This window comes from Gobio gobio (assembly GCF_949357685.1).
Source record: "Gobio gobio genome assembly, chromosome: 4".
Lineage (NCBI taxonomy): Eukaryota > Metazoa > Chordata > Actinopteri > Cypriniformes > Gobionidae > Gobio > Gobio gobio.
In genome coordinates this window covers 37,340,947-37,360,650 of record NC_137100.1, presented here as the reverse complement: position 1 = coordinate 37,360,650, position 19,704 = coordinate 37,340,947, and the positions used below count along the sequence as shown (strand labels likewise).

The following is a 19,704-nucleotide window of genomic DNA, read 5'->3' as shown; positions in this document are numbered from 1 at the left end:
ACTAACGGATGAGCTAATCACAGGCCAACTCCTCCTGAACTCCGCCATCCCCTCGTTCGCCGCCCTTCATCACTCTGTTTAACAGTGAGGTAAAGGATACTTGTTGGACGGATCGTTGCGTCGATGTGTCCGGGGACTGTGATTCCTTGAGCAGCTGTAAGATCTGCTGAAGTCCCTGCTCGTCGGGTTTCCACTGGCACTCCATCTTGTATGTCTGGAGTCTCTCTCTCGCTCTCTGTGTGTAGGCGCACAGATCTACACCCTTTCACATCAAATAACGGCCTCCACCTTGACCTTCAGCTTCAAGACCGGCTGTTATCGAGCGAAAGATGAGGGAAAACGTCTCTGCGAGAGTTTACAGTGGATGGACCCGTGTGAAAATGAGCGTGTTTTGCGGGCGTTGGTGACGCTAGGCTAGCTTACATACATGGACTGAGTATGGTCCGGATCACCGCACATCGACAGCGATAAGCCTCTGTGCGGCACTGCCCGGGTCCTAGCGCCCGTCGAGTCGCTGGACATGATTTGGAAACCCTACATTGACCCCAAATTTACCCCGTTGTAAACCCGGCTGAGCATGAGACTAAACTCAGGGTCATGGGTTCGAGCCCCACATTGGGCGAATAATTCATTTCGAGAGTACATTTGCATCATTGTTCTGTGTAGATTAATTACACATAGACAAAATAAAATTAATTAAGGTGCTAGTATATAAAAAGAAAGGTATAGTAAAAAAAAAAAAAAAGTGACCTTCCTGTTTTAAACTTGTATAACGTGCTTCTGTAGAACATGAAAGATATTTTGAGAAATATCTGTGTTTTGTCCATACAATGAAAGTCAATGTAACCAAAACTGTTTGGCTATCAAGATTCCTCAAAAGATTTTCTATTCCACAGAAAAAACGACATGAGGGTGAGTAAATTATGACAGAATTTACAGCATTTTTGGTTTATCCCTTTTGATTTAGAAATGAGGAATACGAAACCAATAGACATGCAATAAAGAGACAGTAATATAAGTGTTGTGATTGTGAACAATGTCACATAATATGGCACATTTTTGTTTTTATTCCACTGTCATTCAAGGCAGTCATTCATCAGGACAGTCAGTGTTCAAACCCTCAATCAATACTAACACGGTACTTATTAAATACAATATACGTTTTTATACATCTCATGCATGCATGACCACATACAAAACGCATCAAACGCCTATTTCTCTTCCAGCAGATCATCTTGCATTTGTGTTTAGAAGATGTACAGCAACACTGTTTCTAATAGCATTTATCAACGCTTTAAAGTGCTGGATGTTGATTCACAGTTATCACTTGATTGCTGCTCTTTTCACATTTCTTCCATTTCCCTTTAAAATGGAATACAAAAATGCACAAGATCCCAAATTAGAGGAACATCACTTTATTAAAGTGATTCAATTCCTTACTTGATTTCAACAACTCATAGCAACAGTAACTAGCTTAAAACAGCAGGAGGTAGATGATGCCAAATCCTGAGCTTGAATGGGCTGCGTCTTCGGTGTGAGCAGAGCAAGGACGCACCTTCACTCTTGTAATATAATACACTAAAGCTGAGAGTCTTTGACTCTCACTGGATTCACTCTAACAGTAGTGCAGACTGCAGTGGTTTGAGAGTCCTTCGGCTGATCTTTCTTTCCTGCTCCAATATTCCCACAGGCCTCTTCCTAGAGGGAGTGTAACACAGGATCTCATCAAGGGTTTGTTTGGTGATCTGACCGGCCTCCTCTAACCGCCTCACCACCTGTTCCACGTGTCCCTCCCACAGCCCATCAGCACTCTTCTTCCTCAATTCATTAACCTAAGAGACCGAAGAAAAGGAGAGAGACAGAGAGAGGGAAAGAATGGCAAGAATGGGTGAGAAAACACATGAAATGCTTTTAATACAAGAGGTGTTTGACTTTTATATTTATTGAGGATCTGGGCCAAATTGCAACAAAGCCCTTAAGTCAAGGAAACCCCTATTTATAAGGTAATGGGTAGCCTTGAAACATGGTCTGAGAAAAAAACCTTAAGGAACCTCAAAGTCATCATTAAGTATATCCCCTCAATTGATTAAGTTCTGTTATGGGTTGCACTTGCAACAAAGTACTTAGAGGCTATTTCATCCTTTAAAAAATGAAGGGACCAAAACACGTCCCGTAGGTCATCTGCTGAACTCAAACACAATGGCTGATTTCATGTTGATTGAGGAGGAGATGAGGGTACAGAGGTGCATTTTAGCGATCGATAGAAAGTATTATGAATGAGATGTTTTGAAACAATGTGCATTGTGAAAATCACTTAAATAAATTAATATAAAATTAATATAATTAATATATGAGCAGCTTCATTTTCATATTTTTTCATCACTTCCACTGTGTGCTTGACAGCAACATTTCTTATCATTATTTCTAATTGTTTCAAGGCAGCAGTCCGAAGAGGTGAATCTAATCACCATACAGGTCAAAATGATCTTCAAGAATGAACTAAGTGGCGTCGTCAATGAGTTCGAATTTCAGTGTATGAAAAATGGTGCAACAGCACAAACAGAAATAGAAAGGACGATGGATATTATGCAGTTTCCTTATATGTGGCGTACTTTAAAACTTGTTACTGAAAAAAAGTCTGTACACCATATATCATGCAGCCTAGGGTGAAGTCAGTGAGTGCATTAACACTGATTCAGGACAAATATTATGTAATTTAATGGGAAATTATGTGCAGCATCCGAGCTGTGGGCCGCCAGTGTGCATACACTCAGACACTGTTCTTTTTTTGGACATTTTGTGATTTGTGCCTTCAATAATCTCAAATACTCAAATATTGTAATACAGCTGTCCAACTGTAGTAAAGGTAAACATGTTAAGTCAGTGTCCCTTATGTTCTGTTTATAACATCTTCCATAAGTATAGCAACCGTTTCTCCATTGCACGTTTTGCCAAAAACATAAAAAAATGCTTAGTATAAACACTTAGGTAAGGATGACTCTTAAGACGTTTGTTGCATCACCCTTAAAGAAATCCCTCAAGGATTTTTTTTCCACCCTTAGGGATACCCTTACTTAAGGGTTTTCATGTAACCGGGCCCAGAGATTCCATGTTTGTTTTTATATAAATTACCTGACAATTTTTTTTGTACACCCTCGACTGAATTTAAATGTCTCTCATAATCGTAAAACATTGTTCTTATATGCTTGAATTTAGCTTTTTAACAAAAATACAGTGCTATTTAAAAGTTTGGGATTGTTAAGAGTCTTTTAGGTTTTTGAAAGAAAACTCAATGTGAAATTCAATATAATCGAATTTATTGTTTTAAGAAATTTTGAAGTGAATGAATTGGACCAGAATATGAAAGAAATCCAAGTGCCTAGCAATAATGAAATCTCGTAGTGTTTAAAATGCACCTCTGAACAGAATGGCACGATTGTGCAGAGCTAGCGGCTACTTTGAGTTTTGATTTGATTTACATTATTAATATTGGTGACTGCATAAAGGTCCGTTTACATCAAGGACGATAACTATAAAGATATAGTTCTGAAAATCGTTCTCAATATTAAAGAATAGCAGAGTTCACACCAGAGCAAAAATAAACTATATCATTGGAATCACTTTCAGAATGATTTTAACCAGCTGATGAACAATAAAAAAACTGACAGCCAAACAGAATCCATCCTGCTATAATGAGTGAGCATTTAAAGTGGCAGACAGTCTCGCGTAGCCAGACCTTCAGACTGATGGCAGAAGGTCTGGACTATCACCGCTTTCATTGGTCGAGGACCGCCCAAGAGTACGTTTGACTGACATGCAACGCAACCAATCACAGTTTATTTTGTTCCGCGTCATGTTTAGGGCCGTGAAAATGTAAAGCCGATGTCCCTGCAATAACATACCGGCATGCATCTATAAATTATTAATTCAAGAACGTTGTGCAAGTTTACTGCAACAATGGAGCCGCAAACTTCACATACTTTTGAAAACATTTAGTGGCATTTAGTTGATCCTGGTAAGTGCCCTCTGTCACAGTTTTAAACACAACGCGTTATTCTTCCACGAGGGAGTTTGGCGTCAGGCATTTCTTTCTAGACGGACTATTAAAGAACGCAATACACTTGTCTCGCGGAAATACTGTAGAATTCAACCAATCAGACGACGACTTTGAAACTCCTGAAGTGTTTCCAGACAAGTGTGCCATATGCATCAGACGTTCAGCCAACGGTCTGTGAGCGTGACGTCTGAGGCTGAGACTAAGAATAAACAGAACAATATCGTCCGCTTGTTTGGATCTTTTGTTATCGTTGTTGGTGTGAATGGGCCTTAATTCCATTTGTTTGTATAGTTTTGATGACTTTACTTTTACTCTTAAATGCAATAGACCATTTGTGAGCAGATGTTACAGTTACACTATTTGCAGATGCACGGGCATTGTGGTGGCAGAAAACACTGTGGTAACAAGTGGAGGAAAATAGACAAAATCCACGGAATAAGCAAAAAAAATGTCTTGTGCCTCAGAATGCAAAAAAGATGGACTTCATATTATAGAATACCGTCGTCGAAAATGATCTGTGAAGCTAAACGCAGACATTTATGTTTGCAAGCCACAGACTAGACTGATGAAACCTGTGATGATTAGTCTAATATTAAAGCATGGATTTGATGTAAACAATAGATCTACATAATATTCACATATGCAGTACATAGGGGCATAATAGCTTTACAGTTACAGCATGAAATATTTAAACCTATAACGTTTTATATAGGTAACATTTAAACAGCATTTTTAGGTCTATCTCACAATTCTGACTTTTTTCTTGCAATTGCGAGTTGATATCACAATTCTGGAGGGGAAAAAGTCCAAATTGGGGGATATAAACCCGCAAAAAGTTTATATTCTGCAATTCTGATATTTCTTTTTAGAATTGTGAAATATAAACTTGGAAATGCGAAAAAAAAGTCAAAATTGTGAGATATAAACTTAATTAAATTTTTATTACGTGACTTCCATAGAGTGCTACTGCAGAACGGTCATTTTCTGCCACCAGGTAGGCTCCGCCCACAAAACACAATTGATGTTTGCAAACGCCCAAATGGTCTATAGCAATGGTGAATGAGTAATAATAATAAAGAATAAGTATTGTAGGTGTGTGGTTAATATCTCACCACTTCCTGGGAGAACTCTGTTTTCTTCACAAACACGGGAGTCTTTTTTGACACTTGGGCTGTTGTGAGGGCAGAGATTGCCTCTTTCATGGACCCTTTCATCGCCAATATGAGAACCTATAAAAAGAGCAGTTACACATACGCAAGCTCTTTCAAAGACACACACACACTCTTAAACACACTTACTCTCAGGTTCTGGCATTGGCGACTATCCGTGCTCATGATCTGCGAGTAGAAAGTCTGGGCTCTCTCTATATCATTCTACAACATACATCAGGTAAAAATGAAAAACAAACACCAGTTGAACAAATTAGGATTTACTGTTAATATATCAAAAGATGCAACATCGTCTGCGATTCAATTACAATTTCACAACATCTGAATGCCATTTAACTACTAAAATTTGATGTTACACCTACCCAGTTCATTTATATGGCATTACATAGCATACAAGAAAGATTTATCCTTTAATTTGGATATTGACATTTTAATTATCCTACCTGTTTGAGAGCAAGAGCAGTTGCAAAACAATAGGCATGTCGAGGGATGAAATTTCCTTTTGTCTGACCTTCTTCCAACAGGGTCAAACAGATATGATATGACTTAGAGGTGCTCTGCCAATCCCACAAAAACAGATGTGTACACAGTTTATAAATTATACTATAAAAATCTGTTGTGCTTGCATAACTTAAAATTACAGCGAGAAACTATTGCCCAAAAAACAAGCCACAAGATGGTTACGCATATTGTTCTGTATGTGATGAAAATACCATTTGTCTTTTCTGGGATTACAGAAATTAATTGGTGATTCTTAATGTTTTTAATTCAAAGCATACAAAACTTGCTTCTACACTGTCTTTACCAGTTTATAACAAGTAGCAAAGGCTAGCATGAAGGTGTCCTTGTTGAATGGCACTCCTTGTTTTTCCATTTCTCCAACCACCTCCAGGCCACCTGTGAGAAAACGATCAGTGACCCACATCACATCCACTGAAACCATGGCAACAACAGACAGACTTTTTTGCAGATGAGAAGCTGCACTGATAAAGGATTTGTTTGTGGTGATCAAATCCGTCAAGAATCTCAGATAAGCATTTGTCTCACTGGCTTTTCAAATACGAGACATTACAGTTCTTTATTTCATCGAACACATTTTAAAGGCAGGATAGGCAACCAGAGCATAATAAAATTATCTGATTGATCGTAAAGTTTCATACTACATGAGAATAGAGAGAGAAGCTGAAGAAACTTACTTTCGTAGCATTGTTTAGTGAAAAGCATGTCAATGGCGATATTAAAGGATGTAGAGTCTGGAAAGAATCCTTTGAGAGCCTATGCAAGAAAAAGAAAAGGTCAAATCTCACTACAATCCATCCACTGATCATCCAGTAAACAGCATATTGATTTTGCACAATGTGTGTTCATTTTCACGTACAGGATCTGTCAGAGTTGTTGCTGCCAGCTCCTCTAAACCCAGCTCATAGCATAATCTCATGAAAAGAGGGCCAAACTTGAATTCCCTAAATGCCATGCTACGACTCTCTTTATGGTACCTGGAATGGACATAAATAAAAAGAGAACAGTATTAAAAGGTTAGCTCATCCAAAAAAAAAAAAAAAAAAACATTTATTCCAAACAACATCAGTCATTTACTCACCCTCGTGTTGTTTCTAACCCGTAAGACTTATGTTCTTCTTCACAAAGTAAGATCTTTTAAATAAAATCTGAGCGATTTCTGTCCCTCCGTTGACAGCTACGCAACTACCACTTTGACGCTTCAAAAAGTTCATAAAGAGTTTGTAAAACTAATTCATATGAATTGAGTGGTTTAGTCCAAATTTTCTGGATAGACTCGATCACTTGTTATGATGAAGATTGAATTTAGGCTTTTATTCACATATAAACATTGATCTGCGAACATAAAGAGAAGCTCAACCGAACCTGTTGGACGCATAAGAATGAACCTCACTGGTTCTTGCAGAAGCTCAAACATGCTGCGTAACACGAGAATGAACCTCCTTGGTTCTCTCACGTCATGCAAACATGCTTGAGCTTCCGTTTACCACAAACTGATGTGTGCTTTGTTGAAAGCTACAGTTGCGTAGCTGTCAATGGAGGGACAGAAATCGCTCAAATTTTACTTGCACTTTTATTGCCATTTAAACTTAGTGTAAATAGCATCTAGTCATAATAAATAGAAAAACTTTTGCTGAAAATTCAGCTTTGGCATCACAGTAAATTACATTTTAATTTATATTAAAATAGAAAACAATAATAAATGAAAACAATAATATTTTTTACCAAAACACTGTTTTACTGATTTATGATCAAATATGTGACCCTGGTGTTGTTTTTCCCTGAGTTACAGGTGATTGGCTGATGGAGAATGTGGTTTCGCACCTGAACCTAATCAGGTCCCTTTAAGTGATGGAGAGCAAGTTGGGCTTGGCAGCGAGTGTTATTGTTTGTCGTTCGCTCATCATGAGAGCGCCTGAGATCTGACGTTATGGGGGAGTTGGAGGGAGACCACAGCCGCATCGGAGATCACGTTGATTCGTCTTCACTGTAGTGATTTGGACTTCCCTTTTGGTAATGTTTGGTTGGACTGATTACATTTGCATTTCCTACTTACACTCACGCTTACACGCTGACTAACATGTACACTGAATACTTGACACTTCATGTTTTATTATGTTAATTAAATAAATCTTATTATTTATGCAGCGGTTGTGTGGTGACCCTTTGTTTGTTGCGATTTAAGAACGTAAAGCATAACAAATGGGGGCTCGTCCTAAAGACAGATTTAGATTACGGCAACTGAGTCCGTTTGATTAGTTTGAAGCTCATTTTTGATTATTAGTGGTGCTCTGTCGGATGCAAATGTGAGTGATAAGTGAGTACTTGTTTTTCACATTGTTTTGGAGATAGATGCAGATAAACGTTTGTGAGATGATGTTTGGAATGTCCCGCGAGGTTGAAGTTAGTTATTTTAAGGTAAGTGCATTTTTCATTAAGGTGCAGATAGAGCTTATTCTTCTTTCCCATTAGGGTTGAGCAACGCTTTGCGTTGGTTTGTTATTTTGCCTTTCTTATTTTTGTGCAAGCTTTTGGGAGAAGCACACCGCCATGGTTGCGGGTTGGGCTGTTTTGCTCAATTTCAAAACCAGCAGTAGTTTGGTGTTTAATGACGCTTTGCTCTTGAAAGCTGCAAGCATGAAGACTAGGTAAAGGATAGTTTAGTGGGTGATAGGCAGTGTAGATGGGGAAAGAGTGAATTAGTTTCTGTCTGTTTCTTCTGTATTTTTATAAATGCACATTTCCTTGGAGTTAGAGAGTAACTAATAAGTTTGATATGGCATCCGTTGAACAGTTTGTTAAAGCGCCGTCAGAGGATGGGTTAAATTTGTTGGTGAAACAACAGCTGTGGGAACTTGTAGAACACTTTAGAATTGGTGACGTGGATAAACAAATAAAGAAAAACGAACTTCGTTCTGTTGTGAGAAATTGGCTGAGTGAAAATCATCTGTTAACCATTTCTGCACAGAGAAAGCATGAGGGTATAAAAAGATTGCTGGATATTTTTTCCGGGCTGTCTTTTGAGCAAAGAAAAGAGATTTTGAAAATGCAATAAGATCACGATAGAGAGTTGGTAAAGGAAACCAAACAGTAAGAGTTTGAGATTGAATAATTAAAAGCCGATAACTTGCTTAAACAACGTGAAATTGAATTTGAACATGAGAAACTAGAGGCCGAGAAATCAGAACGAGAGTTTCAGTTGCAGGCGGAGCGTCTGAATTTGGTCAAAGAGGGTAAATTATCCCATGAGAGTGGTGATAAGTTACATGTGTTTGGTGGTTTTGACCTGGCTGGTAATTTGAGACTGCTCCCTAAATTTAACAAACATGACCCTGATGTTTTTTTCTCCTTATTCGAGACCATAGCTGAGGAAGGGAAATGGCCAAATGCTGTTCGAGTCGTAATGCTTCAAACTGTGATTACAGGCAAAGCACAGGAGGCATATGCAGCGCTTACCATGGAGGACAGAAAAGATTATGACAAGGTAAAAATGTCTATCCTAAAAGCTTATGAGCTAGTCCCTGAGGCATACCGCCAGCGTTTCAGGAACTGGAGAAAAGGTGATCGGCAAACACACTCCGAGGTGGTAAGAGAACTTGTTTCACACTTTGATCATTGGTGTAATGCAGGGTTATTCAAATCTTGCCCAGGAGGGCCAATGCGCTGCAGAGTTTAGCTCCAACCCTAATCAAACACACCTGAACATGCTAATCAGTGTCTTCAGGTTCATTAGAAAATCACAGGTAGGTGAGTTTGATCAGGGTTGGAGCTAAACTCTGCAGCGCATTGGCCCTCCAGGGCAAGATTTGAATAACCCTGGTGTAATGCTTCCAGTGTTGATGATTTTGAGAAGTTACGTGACCTCATTATTCTTGAACAATTTAAGAGCATTGTACCTGAGTATATTGCTACATACATAAATGAAGAGGCCAATTGATGCAATTCAAGCTGCAGTCTTGACTCGTAACTTCGTACAGAGAAAATCGATCAGGGCGTCACTATGGTAACTTCAGCGAGAATAGGGTTGCACCAAAACGATTTGAACCAATGCATGTTCCAAAATTTGAGAAATCGTTGTGAGAAAGCTGACAGAGATTTAGTGTGCAATTACGGTTTCAATATCGGGCATTGGAAATTGGAGTGTCCAGTTTTGGCCGCAAAGCTGAAGTCCACTCAAAAGAATAAGTCGCATGGTAATGTTAATGACTGAGACTACTCAAATTGCAAATGAGTTTGAGAGTGGCAGATCTTTGGAAGAAGTGAATGCAGTATCTGAATCAGAAACTGGAAGTATGAAGCAATTTGCACCGTTTATTACACAAGGTGTTGTTTCTCTGACTAATTCGGAAGTTAAAGTCCCAGTTTCAATTTTGCGAGGAACAGGTTCTTCGGAATACTTTTTTCTTGAATCTGTCCTGCCTTTTTCAGATACATCCAGTGAAGGGAGGAATGTTCTGATCAGGGGGATTGGTTTGCAAACACTTTCTGTTCCTTTGCACAGGGTAAACCTGACTTCGGAGTTGGTCTGTGGAGAAGTGATCCTGGGAGTGCGTCCATCATTACCAGTAGAGGGTGTCATGGTAATTCTTGGGAATAACTTAGCTGGAGGTAGGGTATGGCGTGATGTAATACCACCACCTGTTGTAGTGCCCACTCCACTGATCGAAGAGTCTGATGTGCTGGGGAAAAAATTCCCTGAAGTGTTTACAGCGTGTGTTGTAACTCGTTCAAAGAGTCGTGCGGTGTCTTGTGAGGAAAAGGAAGTGCGATTGTAGTTGTGCCTGGTTTATCCACTCTTTCTCCGATTTCTCATAGGGAGTTGGCGATCGATTCTGGGTTAAAGCAGTTGTTTGATGTTGTGATTCCATCCCAGGAGGTAAGAGATGCTGTCAGTGGATATTTCATTCAAGATGAGGTTCTCTTGAGGAAATATGTGCCCTATAGGAGAGGTTTGATGGAGGAAGCTGTGATTCAAGTTGTAGTGCCAAAACAGTTTTGAGAGGTGGTAATGCGAATTGCACATGGTGAAGTTGCAGGTCATCTAGGAGTAAATAAAACTTATGACGGAGTTTTGCGACCATGTTTGAAGGACATTTCAGTTTTCATTAAGACATGCCATACATGTCAGTTAACTGGCAAGCCAAATCAATGCTTGAAACCAGTGCCTTTGTGTCCTATCGCGGTTACAAGCAAGCCCTTTGAACATCTAATAATTGACTGCGTTGGTCCGTTACCGACATCTAAATCAGTAGGGCCCTACAAAATCAGTTTTATTTTTTCCCAAATTCCGTTTTAATTTTTGGGAATTCATTTTTTTTTTACCCTTAACTGTTATTTTAGTCGTAAAAAGAGTGTGCTTTTAATGTTAATATAATAGAACATAAAATAGGAATGACCTTAATTTTATTGAGGTAACAAACATCACATTTACTCAGTACTTTTCAGGACAAATACAGCACTCTAAATACTTCAAGTAACAACAAAATATTAGTGCTGTGAATTGATTAAAAAAAACTTCATTAATCATATTTTTTTGGAGTTTTTAATATTTTGATATTGTAGTAATTTCAGTTACTCTCCAAATTAATTTAGAAACAATTTAAAGACAGTATATTTTAAATATGTGTTGTAATGGCATCTTTTTATGAATGAAGGCCAGTCTCACTGATAATAAATGTCTCTATGAAACCTTAATGACGTTACATTACAGTATAACTGAAAGTTATATGCTATATGAAATTTATATGTTAAATGATAAGTTTCTCTGTTCCCGTTGTTCTTTGATTAACATAATGACAGACATTATCAGTGCTGCTGTCACTTTAAGAGCGGCCGCTGACGAACATGTCGCGGATCAGACAAAAAGTTTAAAAACATTGAATAAAGCCTGATTAAAATTCAAATTAATGGGCAGGAGATAAAAAGAGTTTATTGCACTAAATTCCTGGGGATCCTCATTGACGACTCTCTCAATTTTAAATGTCATATTGACCATCTTGTGAACAAACTGTCAAAGTATGTCGACTTGTTCTATAAGATCAGACATTTTCTTCCTCTATCTGCCCTTCTCACATTGTATAACGCTTTTTGAACCACACCTTAATTACTGTAATGTGATCTGGTGCAACACTTTCAAAAGTCATCTCAAAAAACTTGTATCATTGCAAAAGAAAGTCATACGGGCTTTGTCTTGGTCAGAAATAAATTCACCCACTCACCCTCTATTCCACCGCTTTCAGTTATTAAGACTAACTGAGCTAAATGAATATCATAATGCCTGCCTCATGTATCAAATTGTTAACAGGCTGAACCTTAGATTGTGTGTTCTTGTTCCTATCTCCACCCCCCGGCATACATATCTAATGAGAAATAAGCCTCGTATATCAGGAAAATGTCGTCGACATGTGCGCTCTAGTATGAGTGTTGCCTGTAGGGGGCCGCAGATCTGGAACGGGATAGATGATGGCCTTAAGGTGTTGCCCTCTTTCTCCAACTTTAAAAGACAACTAAAAAATAATTTCATATTATTCTATATTTAATATAAAATAGTTTTTCATGGACTACTGTGATGTATGTGTATGATTGTATGTAATGTTATTTGTATGTAATGTTATGTATGTTTTGGTGCGCCTTTTGTGTACCTTTACTTTTCATCATCTGGTTACAGGTGGAAACTGTGTATATCTCAATCTGCATCGTTACTATTCATAAACTATGGGCCCCCTCCTATAAGCTTTTTTTAGCTTCTTTGGGGGACCCATTCACTCTACCCAATTGATTTTGTACCCCCAGCTGTATTATTGTAATGTCTGAAGTGGTATGGTGAATGAATGAATAAACTCAAGAAGTACAGCAAGAGAGTTTGGGTTTCAGCCCAAATGATCTAGTTTCTGGTCACCGTGTACATGGTCCTCTTTCTGTTTTGCGGGAGGGATTAGGTGAGGAGGATCCGCCACAAAATTTGTTAGAATATGTGAACGGATTCCATAGACGCTTATTTTTGGAAGGAATAGGTGCTCAGAAGAATCTTATCGGAGCTCAGAATAAAATGAAGAAGCACTTTCATAAACATGCAGAATGTCATGAGTTTACACCAGGTGATCAGGTGTTGGTCATGTTTCCTTCTTCTTTTTGTGCACGATTTACTGGTAACACTGGACTACAAAACCTGTCATAAGGGGAAATTTTTCAAAATTGAGATTTATACAATCACATGAAAGCTGAAATAAGCTTTTCATTGATGCATGTTTTGTTAGGATAGGACAATATTTGGCAGAGATACAACTATTTGAAAATCTGGAATCTGAGGGTGCAAAAAATCTAAATATTGAGAAAATCGCCTTAGCCATGCATATTACTACTGATAATAAATTGTTGCTATATTTACGGAAGGAAATTTACAAAATATCTTCATGGAACATGATCTTTACTTAAAGTCCCAGTGAACCGGAAGTTACAACCGACTTTATTTCAGTGATTTGACGTATTTCCGAGAGAAACGGAATACTAAATGAGCAGAACAGAGGACGTGGTTTGTTTTTTCCTCCCTGTGAACTGATTGGATATAGAAACGTAGGCGTTTCATTCAGAAAACGCACCTCCTCGCCATCTCTGTTTATTAGCTCGCGGGCAGCAGACTGTCAGTTGGATGGGCGTGTTTAATGATGGCATGTTGGTGTCGAAGCCCAAGCCGTCAAACAGACGTCATCAAAAAAGGCCTACCAATGTAGAGGGGAGGAGCATTTTCAGATTTTGATTAAAGATTACGAAGCCAAATAATTTTTTGATGCGGATTGACTTGCACGGATGGATTGTTCACCACAAAACTAGCAATTTGCGCTAACAAAGTAAATATGATCAATTTTGATTTCACGAGGACTTTAATATCCTAATGATTTTGGCATAAAAGAAAAATCGATCATTTTGACCCATACAATGTTATTGTTGGGTATTGCCACAAATATACCCGTGCAACTTATGACTGGTTTTGTGGTCCAGGGTCACATATATGCAGCCTTGGTGAGCATTAGAGACTTCTTTCAAAAACATCTTACCGACCCCAAACATGGTAGTGTAATAATCCTTGTAATATAAACCATATATTTATATAAGAAATAAGAGACAATTTTACCTGTAAAAGGCATTTCTTGCCATAATGACATCTTCAGCAGACTGGCATAAATGCAGAAGTATTTTCAACTCCTCCTCTAAAATTAGCTCATTTTTCTCTATTTTCTGATGTATTGTATCAAAATAATAACCTGTAAAGAAACAAAAAAAAACAAGTGACATTCAGAACAAGGGACAAAATGACGTTCAGCTCTGAGTGTTAAAGGTGCACTCAGTGACTTTTGTTTATGTTGTGCTGGCCAATACAACAGTTGGTGACATGTGATGCATGAATATTGTAATTGAATCAATCATAATCTGTTTTCAGTTGCCATTTTAGAAATTCACAACTCACCACCAGCCATGATTAATTAATTCCTCAAATTAAATTTTCTGATAAGAAAAAAAAGAGTAGTACTCAGCTGGTCATGTGATCTCATGGCCCCCATGAGGCCACCCACTTTCATGTAAAATACTTTCATGCAGTCATTTTGTTGATATGACTGCAATATGACTTGCGATCTCATGTGGGCATAAATGTGTTTTTTTTTTTTTGTGTGGTTTTTTTTCCATTTCTTTATGTGTTGAACTTTTTAATGAGACAAAGTGCAACTTTGAAGAAGTAATGAAACAAGAGTGGTACCAAGTTATTTAAATCAAGCCAAATGATGCATGCCTTTTGATCCCGAGACTCGCTGGGCAACATCAAGTTTCCTCTGCTGAAAATCCTGCAGCTTCACCACATCTTCAGACAAGAGGTGACGTTTGGCTGAAAAGAGTGAAAAAAAGTCAGTTTCTCACTAACTGTCTGAAAACCCAAATATTAAATTGTCAGGAGGACTGCCATTTTTATTTTGACCACCGAACTCACATTTAAACCCTGCTGATCAAAAATGTAAACCAGCAATTTTAGAGGGTTTGGGGCAATTTTCACCTGGTCTGGCTGGGAAACAAACCAGCTTGGGTTTCTTTCCCCAACATAGATACAACACGGACAGAAACATGTCAATATAAAAACGTCAGTCCAGGTGAACATGAAAAAGGAACAGTGACATATTCTTCAATGCGGAGACAACAGTGTTGTATTAACAATCACGTAAATATATATTCTTTACACAGCGGTGTCTGTGTGTATACTCGAATGGCTACTCCTTAATGACATTGGCCTTGACTTTTAGCGACAGTTTCTTTGGTATGTTCACAGTTCATTGTTTAAAGATAGAATAAATACAGCGTTATACGCATAATACCTCCATGTCGACATTTTAAACAGTCTGACTGCAGGGCTCCTGCTGCTGCTCTGGACGCATCGGTCAGTAAGACACGAGCACAGGCGTTCAGTCCTCGCAACGCCATGTCTGCCTGAACTCTCACGCGCCGTCACAATAGTGCACTTTCTATCCAAATGAATATTTCAGCATGTAAAATTATTTACATTTATTCGTTGAAAAACACATATTAGAATAAAATATTTAAAGTACATCAACAGTATTATCTATTATTAGCGATAAAAATAATAAATAAAAACTTTTAATACAAATTATTAAACCTGACACCCCCGTTGAATGGAACATTCCAATGTGGCGTTCTCCCGGTATGTTTACAATGTGAGTATTACATTATTTCTTATAAAATGGTCATTCAAATATTAATTCACAAAATATTGCGAGTATTATTTTAACAGGGGTTTAAATCGCTTTGGATTATCTTTGCTGGTAAACTACACGCTAAATATACAGCTAGCTCTGCAAGCCATTTTTACCCCTTATATTCAATAGTTTGAGTCAGCAGATGGCGCTGTTGACCATAGACTAAACACTCCATTGGGACAATTTTTATATAGTAGCCTACAGAAATCCTTTTTTTTTTCTCGAATTAAATAAACTAAGTCAATAGCAAGTTTGGCGAAGGCAAACACATTATTCATTGATTAACACAAATAATGTCTTCCCCTGTGCTAAGAACAGGGGGAAAAAACAGCTAAATGTGTGCCTTTGATTCCCTTGCTCATCTGTTCTAACCACACAGCAGTAGATAATCAATTAACAGCTGGATCATTTCCCAGCTTCTTTTCTCTACATTGAAAGGTCATTATTAATAGCTGTGAGATAGAGAGAGTCGTTCTAATGCATATGCCACAATAATACATCATTTGTGTGACAAAATGTTTGAATAAGAAATTTTGTCGTGGCAGGTTTGATATAAATTATTGAATGTCTAGAGTGTTAAGTGTGTAGTAGCATGTCATGTAGGGTTGAAATACACAGTTATTAGCTTGATTTAAATGTAACATGCAACCCTTACGGAAATAAACCGTGGTTATTATAGTTATTATAGAAAAAAAACATGGTTATTATAGTTAAACCATGGTAACCACAAATTAACCATGGCTTTGCTACTCTAACCATAGTTTAACCATGGTATTTGTGGTAAAACTGGGGTTATATAAATGGTAATCAATTAGCCAAAAAAAAACATGGTTACTACACTTTTACTAGGCCTATAATAAAATCATGGTTCATTTTCGTAAGGGAAGTAAGCAATGTAGATAGAATAAAGAATATCTTTTGTGACCATGTAAGATGTTTGTACTATACATGAAATACATAGATAAACCCTTAGATGAGTTTTTTTAAAGGGATGTAGGTCATTGGAATTGTGATTGATGACTGTACATGACTGTCAGGTCTACAAATACATGTTAGTGTGTATCTATACATTAGGAACAGTTTTGTCCCCAGAAGAGAGCTAAATCTGCATTTGAGGACATTTTATTTAGTATTTTGTAATATTTTTAATGAGCTTTATATAAAATTATAGAAACCTGTGTACTCATTTTTAAAATGTATGTGTGGTATAATATGTAACATGTTAAAGATAGTAACAGAACAAACAATTGTATTATACTTAGACTCCTTCCGTGGTCCTGGTGGGACTCTGCTGTTCGTTTCCTTAGCAACAGCACCTCACCCCATTCAGCTGAGACTGTCTTTTGCCCAATTGGAGGCTGACTCTCAAGTGTGCTGGATTATTGATGAGACCCAAGATGGAGGTGTACACATGATGCTGTGAGCAGCGTAACATGGCTAATAAAGTAAATTCAGTGATTTTACCTGCCATAGATACTTGTGTTCACTGAAATGACAATAGATTCAAAAACAAATAGCTTTGCAGATTTACCAGTGTATTTCTTGTTCATTCTTGTGACCCTGTATGTTTTGTTTTGAACAAGAGCACAGTGTGCATGGCCAAATTACAGGTTTATATGTTGTAAATTCTTTAGCATTACCCAGTGTATCTCAGTTGTTGTTTGGCATATGCATGGTAAAGAGTTGTTGTAAACTGATAATATTGCTATTTTAATTTCTCAGTACCTACTTCACATTTTGAGAACCCTTTAATTAATTAAATGATGAATCATTTATTGTCTGCCTCGTTACAAAATGCATTCAGTGACCATATCTTTGACCATATATTTGAACTCACTCACTGTCAATCAGCCCTTTTTGCTCACTTTTACATGTTAAACATCACAGTTTTTCTGCTTCCTTCTATCTTCTATCAATGTTTTTAATTTTTTTTGTTAAAAGATACTAAAACAGATCATTTGTGATTTACACTGACATAATACAGTGCTTGAAAAATCTAAGATAATTAAATTATCCAGTTATGTTAATAGGATTCAGCGCTTTAAAGTTTTTTTTTATTAGTGACCGTTATTGGTGAGAATGTTTGCTACATGATGTATGAAGTGTTTATGAGGTTTTAGTGCACTCTGGGAGAGATAATAACTGCTTTCAAGCTGCATCAGTACATCAGTTTTGAAAACTCAATGTGCCTAATTTAAAAAAAAATCTGTAAAAATTAATAGAAATATTTAAAATAATTATACTTCCTTTACTCCGTTCACATCAAAGCAAACAGGGTTGATCTACAGTCACTTTAGGTTGCATGACTCCTCTGACCTGCATTGATCTGCTGACATCAGTACATAAAAGTAATAGCATGCTGTGACCCAGACTTCTCACATTGAACTTCAGCCAATATTATTTCTCTGGTACTTTTGCCTCTAGACATTTCCATTTTGATTTAACGCTACGGTTCTGTCTGGGTTTGAAAAATGCCTGCAGTGCCCAAGTCATCATTTGTTAATGTCCTTTGTGACAAAAGGGCAGTGATGGCATGGTATACTGCCAGGGTAGTGACCAGCAGGGCCGTGCAGAGAGTTCGTCAGGGGCAGGGGCTCAAATGTAAAAAAGGGGCAATATGTAAATATATATATATATATGTAAATATATATATAAATATGTAAATATTTATATATATATAATATATAATAATATTTATACATAACATATATATTATATATATATATATATATATATATATATATATATATATATATATATATATATATATATATATATATATATATATATATGTTTATATATCCTTATGCTCATCAAGCCTACATTTATTTAATCAAAAATACAGAAAAAAACAGTAGCCTAATATTGTGAAATATTATTACATTGTGTTCTTTTTAACTTTTTATTAATCAAAGAATCTTGAAAAGAGTATCACAGTTTCCACCATTGACATTAAATCCTCATATTAGAATGATTTCTGAATGATCATGTGACACTGAAGAGTGGATAATATTCAAAAATAGTATAATAAAGTCCTTTCACGTAACCATTTCGCCAGTCTACACTTCACATAGCCTAATAGTAGATGCCGGTGGCACTTGGGTTTTGTTAACTTTGATAGTTTCATGAAATAGTAAATTATGTATCAATATAGGCTACATAAATACAAGTGAAATTAACACTACTTACCATTAATGCGACTTTTGATGCTGTGGTTTTGTGCAGGAATTTGTTTGTCTGTCAAAATCCATTTTGTCAGTGATGCAATTTATAAAATGAGCCAAACCGCAGGAAATTGTTCCACAAACGTTAGTTTGTCTGTCCATGTAATTTTCAACCGATTTATGAATAAGAACAGAAAATTACCGCTTCACATCGCCCAATGGAATTTGAACTTGCTTTGCCAGATCACGATTGGTTGGTGTAAAGCCTATACATGACAAACGGACATTGGTGAATTGTGTAATACTTTAAAATATATAGCTAATATATAGCTTTGTAATTAAATCAACACATTAGCTCTGATTATGGATGAAAAAAAAATATTGGTTTACTTTTTTCCCGTGAGGCCACACACTCTCTGAAAGGACCATATTTGGCGCGAGAGCCGCTTCCGAACAGTGGAAAATCAGCTGTCAATCAAAACGCACGCGACCCATAGCAACGCGACGGCAACGCCTCAACAGAAATTGTCCGACTTTTGAGCCGTCCGTTACTATTGTATGCATTTTCATGTTATAATAATCACATTTATTTAGTTTTATTGACCACGATATTATCATTGATATTTGTCTGAGAGGGGCACTTTTGATTCATTTTGAAAAAGGGCAGGGGCTCGAGCACCCAAAGCCCCCCCCTCTGCACGTGCCTGGTGACCAGTCTGTCTTCCCTCAATCAAATAGATGTTAATGCAAACCAGTCTTGATTTACCACAACAGCTTATTTTCAAAGAGTACATTTTTAGTATGTTTTTTTTTGTTGTTTTATAAAAGCATGTAGAATATTGCACTCCTTTTATTTAAAATAAAAGTTCAATTTAAAGTTATGCTCAATGTAACTTTGTCTTTATGAGGCCAAAACTTTGAATGCTCAAATTACTTGCCTAAATCCTGTTCAGTTTGGGTACATTTGGTCGGAGCCAGATCTCTAACCAGAATCAGACATATGATTCCTGAGGCTTAGGCCTGTTTTGTAGCCAATT

At 37.2% G+C, this 19,704-nt stretch overlaps 2 protein-coding genes and 1 long non-coding RNA gene across 4 annotated transcripts in view; 1 reads left to right on the top strand and 2 right to left on the bottom strand.

Annotated features, from left to right (window-relative positions):
• The window catches only part of tnpo1 (transportin 1), a 44,424-nt gene extending 43,945 nt beyond the window's left edge, over positions 1-479 (bottom strand). For both annotated transcript variants that reach the window (XM_079814928.1, XM_079814929.1), the window contains exon 1: positions 101-479. In XM_079814928.1, coding sequence (XP_079671054.1) covers positions 101-205 — 105 coding nt within the window. In that variant the 5' untranslated portion in view covers positions 206-479. The remainder of the gene's footprint in view (positions 1-100) is intronic.
• On the top strand, positions 81-6,773 carry LOC307125221. Its single transcript, XR_013816340.1, has 3 exons — positions 81-912; positions 1,691-1,888; positions 6,119-6,773. It is a non-coding gene; the product is annotated as an uncharacterized lncRNA (long non-coding RNA).
• On the bottom strand, positions 919-15,241 carry ptcd2 (pentatricopeptide repeat domain 2). The gene is made up of 10 exons (XM_079814931.1): positions 15,105-15,241; positions 14,531-14,623; positions 13,877-14,006; positions 6,605-6,722; positions 6,423-6,501; positions 6,032-6,123; positions 5,670-5,783; positions 5,356-5,430; positions 5,170-5,286; positions 919-1,832 (listed from the first exon to the last, which is right to left on the bottom strand). Exons 1-10 carry the CDS (start codon positions 15,208-15,210, stop codon positions 1,611-1,613), a joined length of 1,146 nt encoding a protein of 381 aa, XP_079671057.1. The 5' UTR covers positions 15,211-15,241; the 3' UTR covers positions 919-1,610.
• Positions 15,242-19,704: the final 4,463 nt, after the last annotated feature.

Bases quoted from the DNA above. Each gene is read 5' to 3' on its own strand.
- ptcd2 (XM_079814931.1), bottom strand. From the start codon at position 15,210: ATGGCGTTGCGAGGACTGAACGCCTGTGCTCGTGTCTTACTGACCGAT. The intron at 14,007-14,530 runs GCATGCATCATT...GTTTCTTTACAG, and splicing joins GCGAGTCTCGGGATCAAAAG to GTTATTATTTTGATACAATA. The intron at 5,431-5,669 runs GTAGGATAATTA...TGTATGTTGTAG, and splicing joins CTGCTCTTGCTCTCAAACAG to AATGATATAGAGAGAGCCCA.